Source organism: Meriones unguiculatus, chromosome 16, assembly GCF_030254825.1.
Source record: "Meriones unguiculatus strain TT.TT164.6M chromosome 16, Bangor_MerUng_6.1, whole genome shotgun sequence".
Lineage (NCBI taxonomy): Eukaryota > Metazoa > Chordata > Mammalia > Rodentia > Muridae > Meriones > Meriones unguiculatus.
Window position 1 is genome coordinate 8,884,187 of NC_083363.1, and position 19,871 is coordinate 8,904,057.

A 19,871-nucleotide genomic window follows, 5' to 3' on the forward strand; every position below is an offset into this window, starting at 1 on the left:
GCATGTTCCTGGCTTCACTGCTTTCTCACAGGCTGATGTCAAAGGGCACCAACAGGACCCTGCACCTGTGTGGCAGCTCCAGTGTGAGCCATCCACTGAGCTGGAGAGCAGTTAGGGTCAAGGGAGTAGGCGAAGTTACTGAGGTTGTACACGTGGGCAAAGCAGAACAGCTCACACCCCCTGGAGATCACCATATTCAGGCAACAGCAGTGGGCTCGCTTCTGACCACTGGACTTTGAATTTGTGCCTGGAAAGGTCCTATCTGTTATTTCTGTGCCCACAAAGGTCCCAGGAAGAAACGGAGAGCTTTGAAACAGATTCTGTGTAATCTACACTGATGCTGATCTTTTCCTTTTGTGGAATATGGGCAAGCAGAGGTGGAGAACAAAATTACAATTACCTTCACAGTTGATGTGCCAATAGGAGGTAGAGTTTTATTTTCGCTGATAACTCCTCTTTAAGCTCCATTCGTATGTGAAGACAGCTTCTCTGTAACCAACATTTTCTGAGAGACACTGAGGATCCCAGAGCTGAACTGAGTCTGAGACTAAGGGTTCTTGCTGCTACTTTGAGCTCAACTAATTATCACCTATTTTTAACATGCACAGAAATAAGGCATTGCATTGATTCTGTCATGTATGTGAAACAGCAAGATGAGTTATTTATATCCTTTGCACAAATAAATTGTTCTTAAAGAAATACAAGAAAACCAGGCCACAAGGGGGTAGGTGAAGAATGTGCTGAGAAAGCAAAGCTAAAAGCTGGAATCAGCATTGTGGAACGTGTCTCCTCCTACTGGCTCTTTGTGAATAAGTGCCAGGAGCAGTATAGAAATTGTGAATTGTTTTTTATTTCAGATGATGTAAACTAATCTTGTCAACAGTTTGGTGTTTTGATTTTGTTTTCCCCATCTGGTTTGAGAAAATAAACATGTACGCTTTTGACTAAAATAGTTCCTGCTCACCAAGTCTACTACTTTATCACAGGTACCCTCCTCAGACAAGCATGGCCCTGTCCTGAGAGCTTTGCATTTAGTGCTGGAAGGGTGGCTGTGCTGCCTTGGCTCGGTCCTTAAGAAGTGGTGTATAGCTCAGAGATTACTGGTGGCAGAGGTATCAAATACTGCGGTTCTTGTTGGGGTGGTGCAGTCTTGTGTGCATTGCTGAAACACGTGGTAAAGATCTAATATAAACATCTAACTATCTATAACTCCAGTTCCAGGGCAGCCAATGTCTTCTGGCCTCAGTAGGCACCAGGCTCATACATGGTACATAGACATAAATGCAGGCAAAACACTCATACATATAAAATAAAAATAAAAAAGCAACTGTTAAGTATGAGTAAAGTATTTCTCTGAGTTCTGGGAGCCTCTCTGAGGAGTAATTGTGATAACTCTGACTTGGAATCAGCCAGTCAGAAGTTCCAGAGGCCTGGGTTTGAGACTCTGCCTAAAATGGCACTGTCCTGGGGACAGCACCCTCAGCCACTGGAACTGATACTTTGTGCAGACAGTTTCAGGACTGCACTGGATCAGAGGCACTGCCAGCTTAGGAGCTGGTTACTTGCTTACCAAGTAGAAGAAATCACCATTTGGGGCACAAAAACAAACTGTTGTGAGAGTCCCTCAAGAGAATAGTGCATTCCCTCCCAGCCTTTTTAAGTCACCCTTGTTTACAGAAGGTCTTCATCTACCCTAGCAGATTGGAAGAGCTGCATAGGACAGAGAATTCATTGCTGCCTGTATTGCTGCTTTACAGGGAGCTCGGATAACTTTTCCAGCGGTTTCTGTCATCTCCATTTTAAAATCATCTATTTGCCATTCTATCTGTAACTAGGAGCTAAACCCATTAAGTATATCCTTACCAGGCTTTCCGTGATGGAACCATACTATCTCCTTATGCTTTCTGTGCCCATCAGCCACCCAAGCAAAAGCCTTGACCTGTGCCTGTTGCTCCTTGGACCCACTGTGGGACTATGAGTAATGTGGGAACACCGCCCATCGCAGGCAGAGACAAGAGCCAGTCATCTCACAAGACTCAGTAACTGAATAAAAACAGCCATTGAAGGCAGAAAAAAAAAAAGAGTCATTTTGGGAACCCAGGGACATCAGAGGAAAGATCAGACTTACTAACTTGGTGCAGGTAGCTGCTAATGAGTAAGCTGGAAGAGGCAGGCTCACTGCAGCCACCAGATGGTGGGAGGGAAGCTCCAAGAGAGGAAGGCAGGGGACTAGAAAGGCCTCTGGAGCTAAGGAATTGCTGGCCACACCTTCGAGTTTACTAAGTTGGAAAAAGTAATAGTCATGCTAGTCTGATGGAAGCCAGTGGCAAGCGTGGCGTGGCCCCAGGGGGCCTGGGAGCTCTGTAGACCCTCATGGAGGCCATGTGGAAACTGCTGCCCTATGTTCTCAGGTGGTTCTTGTTGATAGAGTTGGAATGAAGCTGAACACCATCCTAAAGAGCTAAGCACCCACAACTCCTCTCCAAACCTCCCAGCATGAAACCAGGGCAGTTGCTGTCCCATGGCAAGTCTCACGGAGGCCCCTATGTGTAGGGCTGGAGCCAGGAGGGGTACAATCCACCCACTCCATGTTGAAAAGGAGCCAAGGCTACCCTCCTTCTCCTGCTCATAGATGGACTGGTGAACAGCCTTGCCAGCATATTCTATGAAAGTACTGCCCTGGTCTCAGTGGCCTGGCTCTGCTTCCTAGCATGCTGTAGCCTCTGGTGATGCATAGATAAGCTCTGTAGTTTCTGACTGTGATCTAAAAGGGGGGGGGCAGGGGTCCTTTCTTCGAAATGTGTTTGTCCTAAATAGTCTCTCCTTATAGGGCCTGAGCTGAGAAAACGGAACATACCCTGGATTCAGGGAAGAAATACAGAGTTGCTACTTTCAAGTACACTGTTGGCTTTTGGTGGCTGTCACCCTAGGAGTCCCAGTTCTAAAAAGTTTCTTTTTACACTGTGTATTCATTCGTTTGTTTATCCAACAAATGTGCCTGCCCTATGCATGGGCCGAACTGCAGGGAGAGTTGGGTAGGACTATGGGGCCTACATGGGAGTGGGAAACAACAAACTGCCTGCTGTGCAAGGAGGGCCGAGACTGTGGTGTGGCCCCTGATAAGGAGCCAGTGCTACCCAGAAGGCACAGGTCACCCTGGATTCAGTCCTTGGGATCCTTTGGCAAAGCTAGTCTGTGCTGAAGCAGAAGAGGATGCATCCTTGGCTTTATCTGTGGCTGGGCAAGGTGGTTGTAGTTGTGAAATGATTAGGTCAGTGGTCTGAAATTGCTTTCATTTTAAAAGTTTTTAAGTTGTCTAAGTAAAACTTGTTTTAAAGAACTGCAAGTTTGAAGTTTCTAAGTGGTTGTACTCCCAGTTTGTCCGTCAGTGCTCTTGAGTTTTCAAGATTGTCCTTGGATGATGTGTGGGGAATGCCAAGATGTAGCTGGATAGTAGCTGGCTTGTAGAAGCTGGCTGTCATTTCCTCTTCACTAAATAACTGCAGGATTCCTTGGGACTGGTATGTAGAGGGGCCTGCATATACTTATGGGCTCCAGCAGGGTCCCATGGGCAGGGGCCTGTGGAGATCCATCAATGTACCTTTACCACATCACTGTATGACACTGAAAACCTTTCTTCTGAGAGATAGCTGGCAGAACTTAGAATACTGCAGGCCCTGGATATCACCTTCACCCACAACAGCTATGGCCAGGGAGCTGTCCACCATGGCCATTGACCTTCTTTCTTTCTTAGGCTCTGACATGAAGTGAACTGTATGTGGTCTTTCTGTGGCTTCCTAGAATTGTCAGGCTTTTGTGGCCAGTGACAGTCAAGGCCCATTGACCACACAGAGAGAGGGTGACTGTACAAAGGATAAGGTCAAGCCAGATTCCTCCCTGCTCTCAAGTATGGCGGCCTTAGGCAGAGATGTGAGCCACAGGACAAAGTTGGCAAGGCTTTGCCAGCAGCAGGAAGTGGAATCCGGAGCAGGAATCTGAATAGGTGATTTGACAGGTTGCAAGGGGTGGACATCTAAACAGGCGTAGGGTGAGACAGCAGGTCATCAGCAACCTAGAAGTCAGAGAGAGAGAGAGAGTGGAACTGTGAAGGCCTGTGCAAGTGCCTAGGGTAGGGCACAAGTCCGAGGAAAGATTTAGAAAGATTTGTTTTTACCTATTCCACAAAATGCACACTGCCACCAAGGGAGAGACAACATTCTCTTGCTCTCTGCAGTCAGTGTTCATGTCCCAACACTGGTATTGGTTCATCCTGGTTCATCCTGACCTCAGCATACCCTGTCTGAAGGAAATATCTGACAGGTGTAGCTTCCAGATTGGGTATGATCTGCCCTAACCTCAGAGCAGTTCTCATGAGTGGCCTCTTTTGGACAGCAGGTGGTGCTGTAGGATCACTACAGAGAGAGCAGGCCTTCCACAAGAAGAGCAAAGCTCTTTGTTGAGTCAATGCAGGGGCATAGCAAGTAGACTCAGTTACACTCCCTCCTTTTTATCATGGAAAGTATGGACTTGCTGTCCCAAAGAAGGGTGTGTGTGTGTGTGTGTGTGTGTGTGTGTGTGTGTGTGTGGTGTTATTTTTATAAGAATTGTGGTGTATTAAAAAGTAAACTCAGAGCTGTTGTACTTCTGCTATCGTTGGACAGTGTTGTTAAATGCAGAGCCTGAGTCTCAAGGTTGGCATGCTGGTGTGACTCTGCACCTCAGCCAGTGCAGGGCCTCAGCGGCTGCTGGGCCAGCATCAGCAGGCTCCTCAGTGCAGCATTGTCCCTGACAGCCCGAGAGCTGCTGAACTGGGACATGCCTGCTGAGCAGGTTTGCACTCACAGGTTAAACCAGGATTTGTCCCATGGCCACCGTCTATGATTGACAGGTGAAGACTTGGGGAAGCAGGAAAGTGAGCACTTGTGCACAAGCCTGTCCCACTGATGGTGGATGAGCCTTTGACTGGGTACTGTACCACAGTGATGCATGCACCTAGGCAGATTGTGGACTGCACAGCTCCATTTAAACAATCATGGCATGAATGGCTGTAAAGCAGTTGATGGGTGTCTGGTTCCCCTCACACAGGCATTCCAAAGCCTCCTTATTGAGATTTGGTGAGATTTAACTGAGCTGATCCAAAAAGGGACTGGTAGTGAGAGTGAGGATCACTGGGGTACTCCCTGCCCTACCCCTACCTCACTTCACCCTCTCACCTCCATCTAGCCTCCAGTACTTTTTCAGGCTCTGCCTGGCCCTCGTTAATCTAGACCAGTCTGTGCTCATAATCTGTGCTCACCTCTGCAGATGAGTTCCAACCACGTGTCTCCAGTGTAGGCTTTCCTCTTGATTCCAGACTCAGACACTGCCTAACTGGGTCCTCCTGTGGATCTGCAGACACCCAGATCCTGATCCTTTGCCCTGTGGTCTTTCTGAGTTTTACACTCCTTTTGGATCCCACGCTCCTGTCCAGGAAGCCCATGGCCATACTTCTGAGCACCATGGGATGCTTCTTTCCTCCTCCTTTCATTGCTGTCCCTGAGTCCTGACTTGAATTCCTGTGTGGAGCCTTACCCCCAACTGCTCCCTGCCAGCCTCCAGCATTCTTAAAAGTAGGTCAGAACCAGATGAAAACTCATGGTAACAGTTCCACTTCAGGCCCCTCTGTTGAGTGCCTGCCACTTTCCCTAGGAAGTCCCACATGCTGAGCCTTCTTTTATCTCTGGCTAGCTGTTTGACTGTTAGGCCAGTGCCTACCTGCCCCTGGGCACTGCCTGCAGAATATGCATGCTTGATGCTCATGGCCAGCTCTCCCCACCAGCCTGAGGTCCACTTCCCTATGATCTTATCAGAGTGGATAAACCTTATCCCATGCTGACCACCCAGGAATCTTTCTATCATACACAGGGAATGCTATGTCACTAGTTGTCTCATATTCCTGTACATCCTTGTCCTTATTTATTTTTTTTTTTTTGACTGTAGGTTTCACAAAAGCAGCCATGCGTTCTCCTGATTTCTCTCAAGTGTCTCATCCTAGGCTTGGTAGGCATCCAATAAATATGAGTTAGATAAAGGATAATTAGCTGGTTTTCTTATTAACACACACTTTTGAGGTATTTTAATATTATATGGGAGAAGAGCTAGATAGATGGCTTAGTGATTGCAGAGGACCCAGTTTTGTTCCCATCACACACTGGGTGACTCACAATCATACAGATCCAGGGTATTTGATTACCTTTGCCCTCTAAGGGCACCAGGCGCACACACGCGTACACACATACACACATAGAAATCTAAACTTTTTTTTCAAATATTATATTGAAGAATGTTACATTTTCTCACATACTGACTTTATTTAAACAGTTAATGAATAACTCACTCAGAGTTTGTAACTTAAACTCTTAAAAGCGTAGAATTTTAGGGGGGGTTCACTTAAATTTCCATATCATAATTCATTATCAAAGGCAGTCAGGGCAAGAACTCAAATAGGCAAGAATCTGGAGGCAGGATGGAAAAGCGCTGCTCACTGGCTTCCTCTCCATGCCTCCTTGCTCAGCCTACTTTCTTACAGAATCCAAGAATATCAGCTGAGGTTTGACACTATCCACAATGGGCTGAGCCAATCCCCATCAATTACCAACTGAGAAAATGCCCTTCAGGTTTGCCTGCTTACATTTTCTCAGCTGAGGTTCCCTCCTTTCAGATGACTCTAGCTTGTGTCAAGTTGACATAAAACTAGCTAGCACAACTAGTGAAAATGTGTACCCAGTTAGTAATATATGATTATGCCATATTAGTGTTATAATAATAACTATAACCCCGTAAAAGAGGCTAGAGAGTTGGCAATTGTGGCAGAAGCAATAAAAAGCAGAAGGAGACTAGGTGTGTTAGTAGCTGCCTGCAGTCCCAGCACTTCGGAGGCAAAAGCAGGAGAATCAGGAGTTCACTGCCAGCTTTGGCTACATAGCAAGTCTGAAGCCAGCTTGAACTACATACAGTTTCAGACCAACCATGCTCAAGTATTCATAGTATAATAGTGGAAACTCAACTATCATCTGCTCGTGTAGCTACGGGGGGTGGGGGATCCAAATTTTGAAATTTCTATGACAGGTCTTAGCCAGAAAATGTGGGGCAGGGCAGTAGTTGGTCTTATCAGCCTGGATCATTAGGAGCCAGTTAATGTGTGTATTGGAAAGACAAAATGTGACAAGGTGGCCACTGCCTTCCTGCCTGGGCTGAAGAGTATCAGCTCTGTGGTAACCTCTTGTTCTGGTCCCTAACAGTTCAGGGAGTAGGAACAGTGCTGGCTTCTGCCTGTGTCAGCTGCTTACTGCAGCTCCCTCTCAGGAGCTGAGCTCTGCCTCCTCTGGTTCTGGTCCTCTCCTAGGAAGCATGCTTCTCTCCCCTGCTGCCCACCTCAGGCCTGGCCTAAAAGCTTGCATCCTTTTTTCTCTGCTGCTCTTTCTTCATTCCTTTTCCCTGCTTTACAACAATGACTGCTACCAGCCTTGTCTCTTTACATCCCATCCTCTTGCCTTTCCACCGTAGGATAGAAATGTAGATTCTGCATGGTTCTCAGGATAAGTTCTAAAGCATTGCTTCAGCTAGAAGAGTCCTTTCAAAGCAGACCACAGAAGACACTAACTCACTTGTGCTAACACAGGCCACTACAGGTTCAGCCTCACCTTTGCAAAGGGCTTCTTGGTTCTTGGGTTTCTTAAAGGGTATTCTCCCCTCCCCCCCATCTTGGAAGTGTCTCCCAAAGCATTTCTGCCTGCTCTGCTGAGGACATGGATCATGCATAAGCTTAGACTTCACCATGCCTGTACATGAGCCAGCAACAGGGACATCTCCAGGACAGCTGCTGCCGCCCTGGCCACCCCAGGCCTGTAGTCTGCAGCATCTATCCCTGGCATGGACCTGCTGTAGCAGGGTGGAGGTTTGAAATAAGCGTGCAGTGAAGGCAACATACCCTGCTTAGATTTTTAAAGCACTTAGTCAGTGTTCTACTGATACGGCGATTCTGTTGAAAAATATGTCTTCACAATGGAAAGAACATGAGGAAAGAGGAGTTTTTGTGACTGAAAGTTGGCAAAATAGCAGAGATGCCTGAGTTGAGTTGTAAACACATGTGCCTGTTGGAATGAATAGTGGATCAAGACATGATGTTTTTGTTGATAGCAGTAACCTAAATGAGTGTTGGCAGCTAGGCCATAGCCTATGTTTATACATTTTAAGAGAGTTTTGAAGATAAAAACAAAACCAAATAATGCAACAGAGACATACATACAGCCTTACTGTCTTACTGTCTGGCCCTTTCCAGAAGTATATGGGATCTTGATCTACAGGATTAAAAAAATAAAATATACAATTGAAGGTGTATAAAATTTGCACATATTTCTACAGAGTGTTATATGTTTAAGTAATATAGGATTTTTCACATTTTTAAATATTTTGTAAAGGTTATAAGATAACTTAATTTGTTAAAATCCTTAAATAATTTAAATTTGTTAGGTCATATGAACAGTTTTGCATAAATTTAAAGTTATTGGTAACTCTGTTATCCAGTGTTCATCTAGTTGCCAGTGAGAGTGGAAGGTAAGGCTTGCATGGAGCATGTCTTGCACACTCAGAAGGTTCCCACTAACCCATTCACTTTGAAAATGACCAGTCGTAAAATGGGTGCTGAGCATTGTTGGTGAAAGTTTCTGTTATGCTATGCACGGTAGCAGGAGAGAACTGACACGTGTGTTTTCTCTACTCACATCCTCCATGTTGTTAATTCTCCTGACAGTAGCATTTCATGGATTTCTTTGTTTAGAAACCCAGGACTGAGGTGTAGTGACAAGTCTCCCTGGAGTCTGTCTGTCTGAAGCAGTTTTAGGGCTGTGGGGATTGTTACTGTTGGAACCTGAGTGACAAAGGTGCCATGTGTTATGTGGTATGCATGTATACGTGTGTGTGTACCTGTACATCTTTTATGTGTAGTCTATGTATGCATGTACAAGCCTACACATGCATGTATGGTGTCTGACTTGTGTATGTATAAGTATACGAACACGCATGTATTCGTGTATACATGTTTGTGGGGTATGGGTCTGCTGGTCGGAGTACTGTCCTAGGCTAGGCTGGCTTTGTATGCTAGTCCCCTAGGCATGATGGAAAACACAAAGGAGCTAGTGTATTCCCAAATCCTTGAGCACCCACCTGACCATGATCTACACTCTTAAAGGAACTAGGTCAGCATTGGTCCCAAACACATGAATGAAGAGAAGAGGAGGCACCAGAGAGACTGTCTGAAAGTGGTCTTGTCCTGGGTACTCTCCTGGGCCAACCTCACTATTCACTGGCATGCTTGTGACTTCTGTTATCTCCCTTGCTCACCCTCTGCATTGTGCTTTGCAGAAGCCCATTTTTGTTTTCTTTTTTTCCTCCTGCTCTTTTATTTTACAAACTATTCTTTTATTGGTGCTTTTATTCATAATTTAGGAGTTTTTGTTAAAATAGGACTTTGATGTTTGCTGTAGGAGACTGTTTTTGCAGAAAGGTTTGTAGGTACTGCACTTCTTCGTATCTAGTGCTTTGTGCTGGAATTGGAGGGTTAACTGTCACATGTCACTTTCTGGGTGCTGTGTGAAGAAATCATTGTGTGTTTGGGTTCCATTCAACCCAATTCTGCCTAATTCTGAGGCTTGATGAATGAGCCTGAGACAGAGGAGCAGTCAGTCACTTGTATCCTGCCGGCAGGGGTGGCTGTCGCCTCAGCCTCTGCTTTGCACATTGAAATGATGCTCTGTGTTATTGCTGAGCGACCAAGGAGTGCAGAATGAGCTTAGCACTAGCAGGGGCTGGCAGCCACTCATCGGTCCGTATGGCATCGCTGGGCTTGGGGACTTTGACCGCAGGTGCCTTCTTCAGCATCGTAGGGCGTCGGTATAAAAGGAGGCGCAAGAAGCGCTCTGAGAGAAAAGGTAATTACTCCGGCACAGGTGGAGTTTGCATGCCACAGTAATGTCTTCTGGGGTGGGCTTCCTGGGGTGGGCTTCCTGTGGCTCAACCTTGCTGGTGCTGGTCACTTGTCTGCTTCAATGTTGATTTTAATACCTCTCTTTGGTTGATACTTTAAGGATTTTGATAGGGTATGCTGACAAAGGAAGCTTTGAAAATGTGCTTGTTGTGAGCAGAGGTCTTTTGAGTTTCAGTCTGCAGGGTACTTTTGGAAGGATGTTTGTGAAGCTGTGGAAGTTTGAAGCTTTAGCATTACAAGGCTTTTCTCTGGAGAGATAATTCTTAACATCTGCCTTTTGCTGCCACTCTTCATTAGTGCCTTTTTGCCTTAAATTTGCATATTATGCTGAGAGGGCAAGACCGTAGCTGTCACTGTGGAAGTATTTCCCTTCTGCAGAAGCAGGGAGAAATCCTTCACAGTCAACACCCTGCTTATTTCAGTACTTAATTCCACTCAGTGTTTTAAGGCATTAAAATCCATAGTTTTTGTTTTTTAAAAAATAAAACTCAAAAGTTTTTATAGTAGTAAAAACATCGTGTACCCTCAAGGGCACAGGCACAGTGTCCACTACTATAAAAATTGTAAACTGTTGGCTTGTGGAGGGAAAACATTCGATATAAGCTGTCAACAGTTACTGTCTTCATATAATTGGAAATATTAGAAAATGTCCCAGTGAAAAACCGCTTCTAGTTGGGAACAGCTGGCTGTGTTACATGGCTCACTGCCCCTGCCTCCTCTTTCCTACACATTGCTGTAGGACTACCAACTAGTAAGATTAGGACAGGACCTGTCACTACGGCAAGGTCTGTAGCCAGCAATCATTCCTCCGGAAATAAATGAACTATAGTTTTTAAAGAGGGAGGAAGAAATTAATTTTAGAGCCAGCAGTCTTTGTAGTTTGTTCAGTGTAATGAAAACTGACTTACTTAATAGAATGTTAGGAGGACATCATGGTCCCTATATCCTTGTGGGCTAAGCACATGTGCTATTTTTACTACTATATGAATAGAACAAAGAGAGGCTCAAAAAAGCTAGTTTATTACCCACTTACTCTCACCTTAGATCCAATCCTACTGGCCTTTGTATCTTCAGTTAGGTTTTTAAAGGGGAAGTATGATACCAGTCAGGAACACAAAAGCAAAACTATGGGAAGTGCTGGTCCAATAATGCAGTTTAGAAATGCCACTTGTTCTGCAGACCGTCAGCAGGAGCCATCTAGCTGGGAGAATGTTGGGTCACCCAAGCCCAATTCTGACCTCATTCTTTGGACTCATTGCAGTCCCAGTTCAGGGCATCCTCCTCAAGTCCTCTGAACCTGTGTCATCTGCAGGAAAAGCTCTGCTGCGAGGCTGTCTTCTTCAGGCTAGCATCTTAAAGAGCACAGTATCACACAGCAGCAGTTAGGCCTGTACAGGTCGGGACTTTGCTCCTGGCTGTGCTTCTAAGTAAGCTCATTTTCAGTTACTGAGCAGCATGACTGTGTGTGGTGGCGCTTGCTCTTGGTGGTTTGTAATGTGTCTTTGAAACTAATAGAAACACCTTTAAAACAATGGAGGCTGTGAAGACTAGACATTGAGTTTACCAAAGTTATTTAAGATTGGAAGTGTTACTTTTGAAATACTTTATGGGGCTACAGATCGTGTCTAATGAATTATGTTTATTCTAAGACTGGGATAACGCATGCTTCTTAAAATCTAGTTCTGTGGTGAAACTATAGTGGCAAGCTCCTTGTTTAACTGTGGCAACAATACAATTTCAGCTATTTTTTTTCTCCCTCCCTCCTGCATTTCCTGTGTGGTTGCTCTGCCCCGCCACAGGACAAACACTGTTTGGCTTTTGTGCAGCTCAGGAGGAACCACCAACACAGCAGAAAGTCCTGTGGGAAGGAAAGCTGTTTAGTCCTGGTGCTGACCAGGCATATGCAGCTGGTTAGTGCTTGAGAGGAGCATTTGGCATGGTCAGACTATGAGGCACATTAGAACCTAATCCGAAGTTAGTCCCCAGCAGCCATGTAGGTTGGTGGGGTGAGCACTGCTTTGCTATATTCCCACCATCACCACCACATTATATGAATAAGGTCCCATATCTGTGACTCGTCCTTCTGCTTTTTCATTGAGTCTTTTGTTTGTCCCAAGTCTGAGAACATCTTTAGTCTGTCTGCATATACTTCAGGTGCTCTGACCTGAAGCTAGCCTCCTCTGCCTAGTTTCCAGGATGGAGAGATGAATGGAGTCGGGGCGTTGTAGAAATGAGGCTTTAGCTCAGCAGAGGCGCACAGTCTGTGAACGCTGCTGGAAAATAACCCGAGACTCAAAGCAGTCGTCCCTGCTCAGTGTGACGAGGACAGCTGGTCATAAGTGATCCCAAGTTGCTGTCATCAAGTCTTCTCCCTAGTGTCAGCTCCAGTCTGTGCAGAGGGCATCTCTGAGAGATGAAGAACAGGCAAGGGTTGGAATGTTGGATGGAGTGGCATTAGCCCACATGTACATCTACCCACCAATCTAACAAGTGCCCATAGGGAACTTATGCATACTGGCATAGAGATTTGGACATTTGCAGCACAGATGTAGACACAGGATTTCAGTAGTAGAAGTGCCGCTCCTTACTATCAGGCTTGAGGTTTGCCCTGGAATGGTCCATATGAAATCTCGGAGTAAGGAGGTGGTTCCTCTGATTTGTGGCTAATATGCTGTTAGTGCAGGTAGGATATTCCCTAGGCTCTGGGAGAGTGGAAGACACTTCATCTGTGATATCAGCTAGGAGAGGGCCTCAAGTGTAGAAAGTTGCCACTGACACCCACACCCACACACTGAGCAGCAGCACTTGTGGGTATAGATAGCTCAGATTCTTTACAGTGTGTTGCAATAGATATGGCAAATGTCTCACTGCATTTGGGCTGATAGCTTCATGGCACAAGTAAGGACCTTGATGACAGGACAAGAGCTCCTCTCAGAGAGAGTACACTCCATGGCAACAACACATTCAGTCTAGTAGCTGAAATACTGAATCATACATGTGAACTCACACTTGGACTGTTACAGAAATTGGATCCAGAATAAATCTCAGTAATGCCAATTCCCAGTATAAATGATAATGTTGAAAATACAGTTTTAGAAACATTTTCAGTGGCTTTGCTCTGCTTAGTGGTCCCAGTGGGGAGGAGAGCTAATTAAATATAAGCAGAATAGTCTAGATTTTATGTATCCAATATTCATACTTGGTAAAATTTTTCTGAGTATAGCTTTAACCTATTGTGAGGCTTTAAACCACATACTAAGTATTTTATACTCTATGTTTCATCATTTGGTTATGGTAAATGTTCTTCCTAGAGAGAATGATCTGTATTTGTTTGGGTTTTCCTATTAATTCATAGGTGGAACTTTGGTTTCTTACCCCATTTTGGGTCATTATGTTCTTAATATGAGCTCCATTTACATGTCTATCTGGAAGATAACAGAAAACAAGTTGAGCTGTGACTCGAATGCATTTGTTTAGGGGTTTAATTTTCCTGAAATAGAAAGCTACACTTTAGAGATCTTCAGGTCATATGACAGGCATAGCCAGCCTGTATCTGCTCAATGTGGTCAGCACTGTCCAGGGTCCTGTCATCATCAATTTCCTGACTCACCAAGAATAGTCACAGAACAAGGGCATAAAGAAGCATGGCCAAAGGCTCTGTGCTGACCTGGCTTCTTGCTGGAATATGTTTAAATTGACAGGAACACTCATTGTCTGTAGGCCATTTCAGTGCTAAATCACAAGGACCCACTCAATGTGACCTGCAAACACCCCCAGCCCCATGAGGAAGGTTTGTCACTGCTCAAGCTAGGTCAGAGGGCCTGCAGGCCTTAGCAAGACTCAGCACAACTGTCCTCCAGCACCCTCACTAACCACCATCCTATATACCTCAGGATATTATTGGTCGAGAGGGACATGAGCAGCAGAGAATTTATGTTCCTCAGCAAAGGAGAGTAAAAGTTCCTGGAATACACTGCTTAATCTTGATTGTGTCAAACAACTGCCTTTCCCATTGGTCCTTCCCACTTATAAACCCTTCCAGATCAAGGACCTCAGTTTGTAGTCATACACTATCAAGTACAGACTCACCACAAAGGAAGCAGACATGGCTGATGTGGTCTCCCAAGGTACCTTAGTCCAGTGAGCATAGATGTGATCAGGAATGGGGGTACCCTGATTAGATACCCACCTTTGTGTACCCTGGGAAGTACTCAGCTGTGTGCCACAGACACAGAGACCAAAAGCTCTGAGCTCTTCATGGGGTTTGTAGGCTGCTTGGCAGGGCAGGTGCTGCAGATGAGAGGGCAGCTATGTGTGAGGATCTGGCTCTGGGCTTTCGGGGCCATCAGTTCTATCTTGACAATAAGCTTTTGTGGCACTTCCTAGGGAGGGAAGTCATGTGTATAGATGACATGTTGAATAAAGCTAAGCTGGTAGGACACCGGGACTCTAGTCCTCACCATGGTTACCTCATACTTGCCCTGTCTGTATGGCACCATTGACCTTGCTGCTACATGATATTCTTGGTAAACACAGCAGGTGCTCAACCACCCAACCCCAGCTGTGTGTGTCCACAGAAGATGTGTGTTTACTTAGTTACCGTGGCTGGTCCACACTTGGACAAATTGGTGTCTAGTTGGAACATTTCAGTAAGAATTTCAAAATAGAAATAATTGATGAAACCCATGTTTTCTCTTTTGTTAAGGAATACTGTTTTAATGACTAGCCAATGTAGAAACAGCAGGCACCATCCAAAATGCAGCTAAGCATCTCAGGAGTTCCTTGGCCCTCCTGGCACTCATTGGGTTACTTTGAGGAAACAACTGTAGCAGACACACAAAATGCACCACTATATCCAGCACACATATTGCAAGAAGGAGGACAGAGCTGTGAAGAGCAGAGCTCAGCCCTCACGCAGCCTGTCTTCACCAGGCTCTCCAACTTATGGGCTAACAGGCATGGATGGGTGCTGGAAGAGAGTTAAGGAGACAAAGCCTGCTTTACCCATGTGGGCTTCAGCTATGGAATAAGGGAGACAGACAGTCTGCAAGCTACAGACCCACTGTGCCTGGAATGGGAGCAGTACCTGGATGGGATGACAATGAAGTCTATTTGACCTGGGTCTGTTCCAAGAGGAGGCAGGGGCACTGCAGTAATCTGGGGGAGAGCACTGCAGATCCCTCACTTGGAGAAATCACATCTAAGGATACCTGGTATTTCAGAAAAAAAAAAAAAAAAAAAAAAAAAAACAGTGTAAAAGAACCAGAAGCCATGGGAGGTGCTTGGAGACCAAAGAAAGGTAGATCCAGGATGTCAGGCGATGCAGTTTATCTGAGACTGACTGGCAGATGGAAGGATGGTCAGGGCAGCCATAAATATGGTGCATTCCCACTTCTTGGGACAGAAGGAGGACACTTATTGAATACTCATCAAAATGGCTTTCCTCCTTGCTGGAATGAATCTGATTTGTATCTGCTAAAATAAAAGGTGCCAGCACATTCCTGGTACTGATTATGAGTAGGAAGTGATACAGCAAAATAGGTCAGGGTTGCTCAGAGGCTTCATGGCTGTTGTGACTCAAGGTGATTGCATTAAGTCAGCCTGAGTGCCTCGAGCCTAGGACAGGAGCACAGCTAACATGAGGAGAGGCTTGGTGGGCGTGGGGGGGGCATGCAAGGATGTGTGTGAGCCTGGTGGCTTGTGCCTCAGAATATTTCTGGTTTATAAAGAGATAACCCGCCCCTGCTCCCTCCCCCTTACCCCTGTTACTGTGAGGGCAGAGGCTGATATCTCCGAGCTCAACTTTGAGAGAACTGGCTGTGCAGGATGTGGTATGAGAAGGAAAAAAATCTGGGTGGGCTGTAGATGTTCTTCCTCAAGCATCTGCTGCGTGTAAGAGGTGGGACCCTCAAGATGACACGGGCTCGTATACATTTGTGTTGGTACAGTTTCTACCTAAGTGAGCACTTTATTCAAGGTCTCTTGGAGCACCAGCCCTTGCCAGGGTCACTCCTTTCTCAGTGTCCTCCCTGTGCTTGCTGCTGTCAGGCTTTGCCCACTAGTAGCTGAGCGCTGTACATGCAGTTGGCACATGACTGACCCGCCAATGACTCACCTGCTGCCTGTGTGTGAGTTTTGCATGATCCTTTTGTTTCTAATGAGGTGGAGGGAACTGACCCACATCCTGCTGTGTTGCTACTTCCCTTGCGATGTTTTCTGTTATCTTCACTGTTTGTCTCTATCCTTACCAGGTGTCAGTAACCAGCACCAGGTCCTCCTGAGCCCATGCCTGCTAGTGCTCCTCTGCTGCTGCTCTTGGCTCTTTGTTTTCTGCTCCATGGGCTACCCTTATTGACATTCTGCTTAGCATGATGAATGTTGTGCCTGGCTGTTCTGACTGTAATTTCCCCATTTGCATTGTACTGTAAAAACATGCTTGCTTAAGTGCTATGTCCAATTCTTATTTGCTGACACAACCTGCCACCTCCCCCTCAACAATACAGAATCTGCAGGAGTTAACCGAACATCAGGATATGTGGGTGGATTTCTAGAAAGAAAAGTACTTCTTTGAAAATATTATCAGCTGAATATTTTTAGAAACCTTAGTGATATTTTGCTAGGTGATATCGTAAGCAAAATGCCAGCCACGGAGAGCTTTGCATTTCCTGACACATGGCTAACCTGTTGAATTTCAGTTTGTTTCCTTTAGGTAGTGTGAGACGTTTGTATTTCAGGATCCATTTTAAACAATGAACTCATGGTTCAGGTGTTTTGTTTTGTTGGAGTGACTGTAAAATTATCTTAGAGTTGAGCTCACTGCTTGTCTATGTAAAGACTCAAGACATAATATTTCAAAACTCTGGTTTTTGCTTCATAACTATTTAAAATAAAGCCAATAATAGTCATAAAGAATATGTAAAGGTTTTCTTAAAATCCGTATTTTCAGCAGGGCAGTGGTGGCACACGCCTTTCATCCCAGCTCTCGGGAGGCAGAGGCAGGTGGATCTTTGTGAGTTTGAGGTCACCCTGGTCTACAGAGCGAGTTCCAGGATGGACAGAGCTGTTATACAAATAAACCGTGTCTCAAAACACAAAACAAACACAAACAAACCCCTGTATTGTCTTGAGGGAAAATGGAAATTGATTAAATCCATAATAATTTTTAGTGAGTTTATTTATGTTTGCCCACTTACCTTTTGTGGTGTGTGTGTGTGTGTGTGTGTGTGTGTGTGTGTTGGCAAGATCTCACTAAACCCAGAACTCATCAGTTTGGCTAGGCTAGCTGGCCAGTGAGCTCCAGGGATCTACCCATCTCCACTCTCTAGCACCAAAGTCATGATGCTGCCTGCTGTACCCAGCTTTTTATGTGAGTGGTAGGAATCCAAACTTGAGACCTCATGCTTGCACAACAGACTGTGTTCTTTACCAGTAGAAGTTTTTCCTAGCCCTCATGTTTGCCAGTTATCTTTACCTGTAATTGCTTTAGTATACTTACAGATAATATTTTCACTAGCCCAGAAATAAAGATCAGGTTCTGGTACATCTTTGATATAAGCAAGTCATGTCACATTTTTCCTCTCTTATCCTAGAATATCTCTTGTTTGTTAAAGGAAGAGAAGGAGGACAGCCTGCAGCCTCACCACTATGGGAGGATGAGGACTGCATCAGAAGTTAAAAAGGATGTTAATGCAAGTTTTTGTGTTTTTGTGCTTTTGTTTTGCAACATAGGGGTCTATAAAATGATATGTAACAAGAATCATTGACCTTCACCTAATTTAAAATACTGGCAGTTTAATCACAGTATTGTTTGGTAAGTGGTAAGGACAGTGCAAATGAGTGGCCGTGGTGGTGTCAAGGGAAAGCTCATTTAGGTGCCTCTGGTGAAAGCACCATCTTTGCCAAGCATTGTCTCTGAATGTGTTGCATTCTAATGCTGGACTTTTCGTTCCATCCTAGCCATTGAGCCCTGTGAGCTGGGGCTGGGGCTCTTGTGTGCAGCCTGGAATGCTCACTACAGGTTACTGTGGTAGTTCAGTGTTGCACAATTAATCTAAACTGCCCCCCCCTTTTTTCTTTTTGTACTGCCATTAGAATCACCTTAACTAGTGCTGCTAAAGAAACAGTCAGAATGGTAGCTGGGGCCCTATTAATGAGTTAAATGCAGGTCTCTGCTCTTCTGATGCTGAGTCAAAAGGTCTTTGCACTTGCTGCCTCCCAACTTTAGTTTACCTCTTCCTGCCCTTGAAGGCAACTTGAAAAATGAGGCAATTATTTTGAATATTGCCATCAAATAAAGCCCATTCCTGGAATTTTCTTCCTTTGGGAATTTTGATGGGGCTTTCATTCTTGTTCATAGTTCAAGCCATAAGACCTTCTTTTCAGGCTGTTAAGAAACAGCCACGTGAAATGCTGTTAAAGCACTTGGCGTCTCACTCTGCTTTGTTTTATAACCTTTGGTGCAAGGGTTGGCATTTGTAGGCGCTGGCTTCTGCTCTGCAGGGATTTCTAGCTCTTGTTCTGAGCACACAGGTCCCCCACCCACCACCAGGCACAGCAGTTATTTTCTACTGTGAGACATTTCCCATGTCCTTTAAAGAATTTCGGAGAGAGCAGGACAATAAGGCAGACTGTGCAAGCCAGGCGATCCTCACCAGGCTACACTCTCCTGTGCATCGGGGTTCATCACTGCAGAAGACATTTGAGTAAAGCCAGCTCCCACCCACACCAACTGTTGATCAGTTATATAAAGAGTGCAGTTAGACTAATTGTGTGCCTTCTGCCCATCTCTGAAATAAACTTTCCTTTGGGAAAATCTAGATCCCCATGAAGTCTGAGAATTGGCCGGTGCTCATGAGGTTGAAGGTCTTTGTTTCTCTCGGATAAAAGCCCCACAGTGCAGTTGCTGGGTCATATGTCTGTTTCATGTTTAGTTATTGCACTCCTGGTTTATATTTCCTTCCATCTTGTGCCTTTCACATCCCACCAGCAGGCAGCACCCTAGTTGGGATTTTTGCTTGAGGAGTTAGTTCTCTCCGTTGTACAGCAGTGCCTTGTTCTCTTAAGCCACGTTTTCTTCATGGCCAGGCAGGGTGGAAAGCATGTGCTTGATTCCCAGCCATGTGTCTTTTGTGGCAAATGGTTTCTTTTTTTTTTTTTTTTTTTCTTACCTACGCCCATTTTCTTATTGGATGTCTGTTTTACCAATGACCTTCTTATCTACCCTCCTTGCTGGATATGCATTTTTCAGTTGGTTTCTCCTAATGTGTACTTTCTAAGCAGGGCCTAAAAGAAGAGTTTGGGTTTTTGTTTGTTTGGTTTGGTTTGATTTTGTTGGTTGATTTTTGGTTTTTCGAGACAGGGTTTCTCCATGTAGCCTTGGCTGTCCTAGACTTGCTTTGTCAACCAGGCTGGCCTCGAACTCACAGAGATCTGTCTGTCTCTGCCTCCCTGAGTGCTGGGATCAATGGCGTGCACCACCATGCCTTGCTGCAGGTTTATCTGTAAAGTTGTTTATCAGCTTTCCCTTTCCTGGCTTGCACTTGTACTGTTGGGTCTGACAGTTCTGCCCTGAATCCCAAGCAATTTCTCTCAAGGTTTTCCCACAAGTTTATGGTTCTGTGTTTTACATTTAAGTCCCTGATACATTTTGAGATCGTATTTGGATGCAGTGTGGGGCTGTAGTGAGGTTCTATGTTTCGCCTCCACCTCTCCTGGCGTCCCTTTGTGTGGAAGGCTGTCCTCCTTCCACTGGCCCCTCTTGCAGCATTGTCCAGGCTGCAAGGCTAGTCTGTGAGGGTCTGTTCTGAGCTGCTCTGCTTCTATCTGTTCTGCTCTGCTGCCTGCCCCT

The 19,871-nt window shown here is 45.2% G+C and overlaps 1 protein-coding gene across 8 annotated transcripts in view; it reads left to right on the forward strand.

The window, feature by feature from the left end:
* Positions 1-19,871, forward strand: part of Adarb1 (adenosine deaminase RNA specific B1) — a 122,344-nt gene that overhangs the window by 57,838 nt on the left and 44,635 nt on the right. For 2 of the 8 annotated variants that reach the window (XM_021630934.2, XM_060369301.1), the window contains exon 1: positions 9,821-9,968. The exons of 4 other annotated variants lie outside the window; for them this stretch is intronic. In XM_021630934.2, coding sequence (XP_021486609.2) covers positions 9,824-9,968 — 145 coding nt within the window. In that variant the 5' untranslated portion in view covers positions 9,821-9,823. Of the gene's footprint in view, positions 1-9,817; positions 9,969-19,871 lie in introns of those variants that run through there. 2 more of the 8 variants (XM_021630940.2, XM_021630933.2) reach the window with 2 other exon arrangements.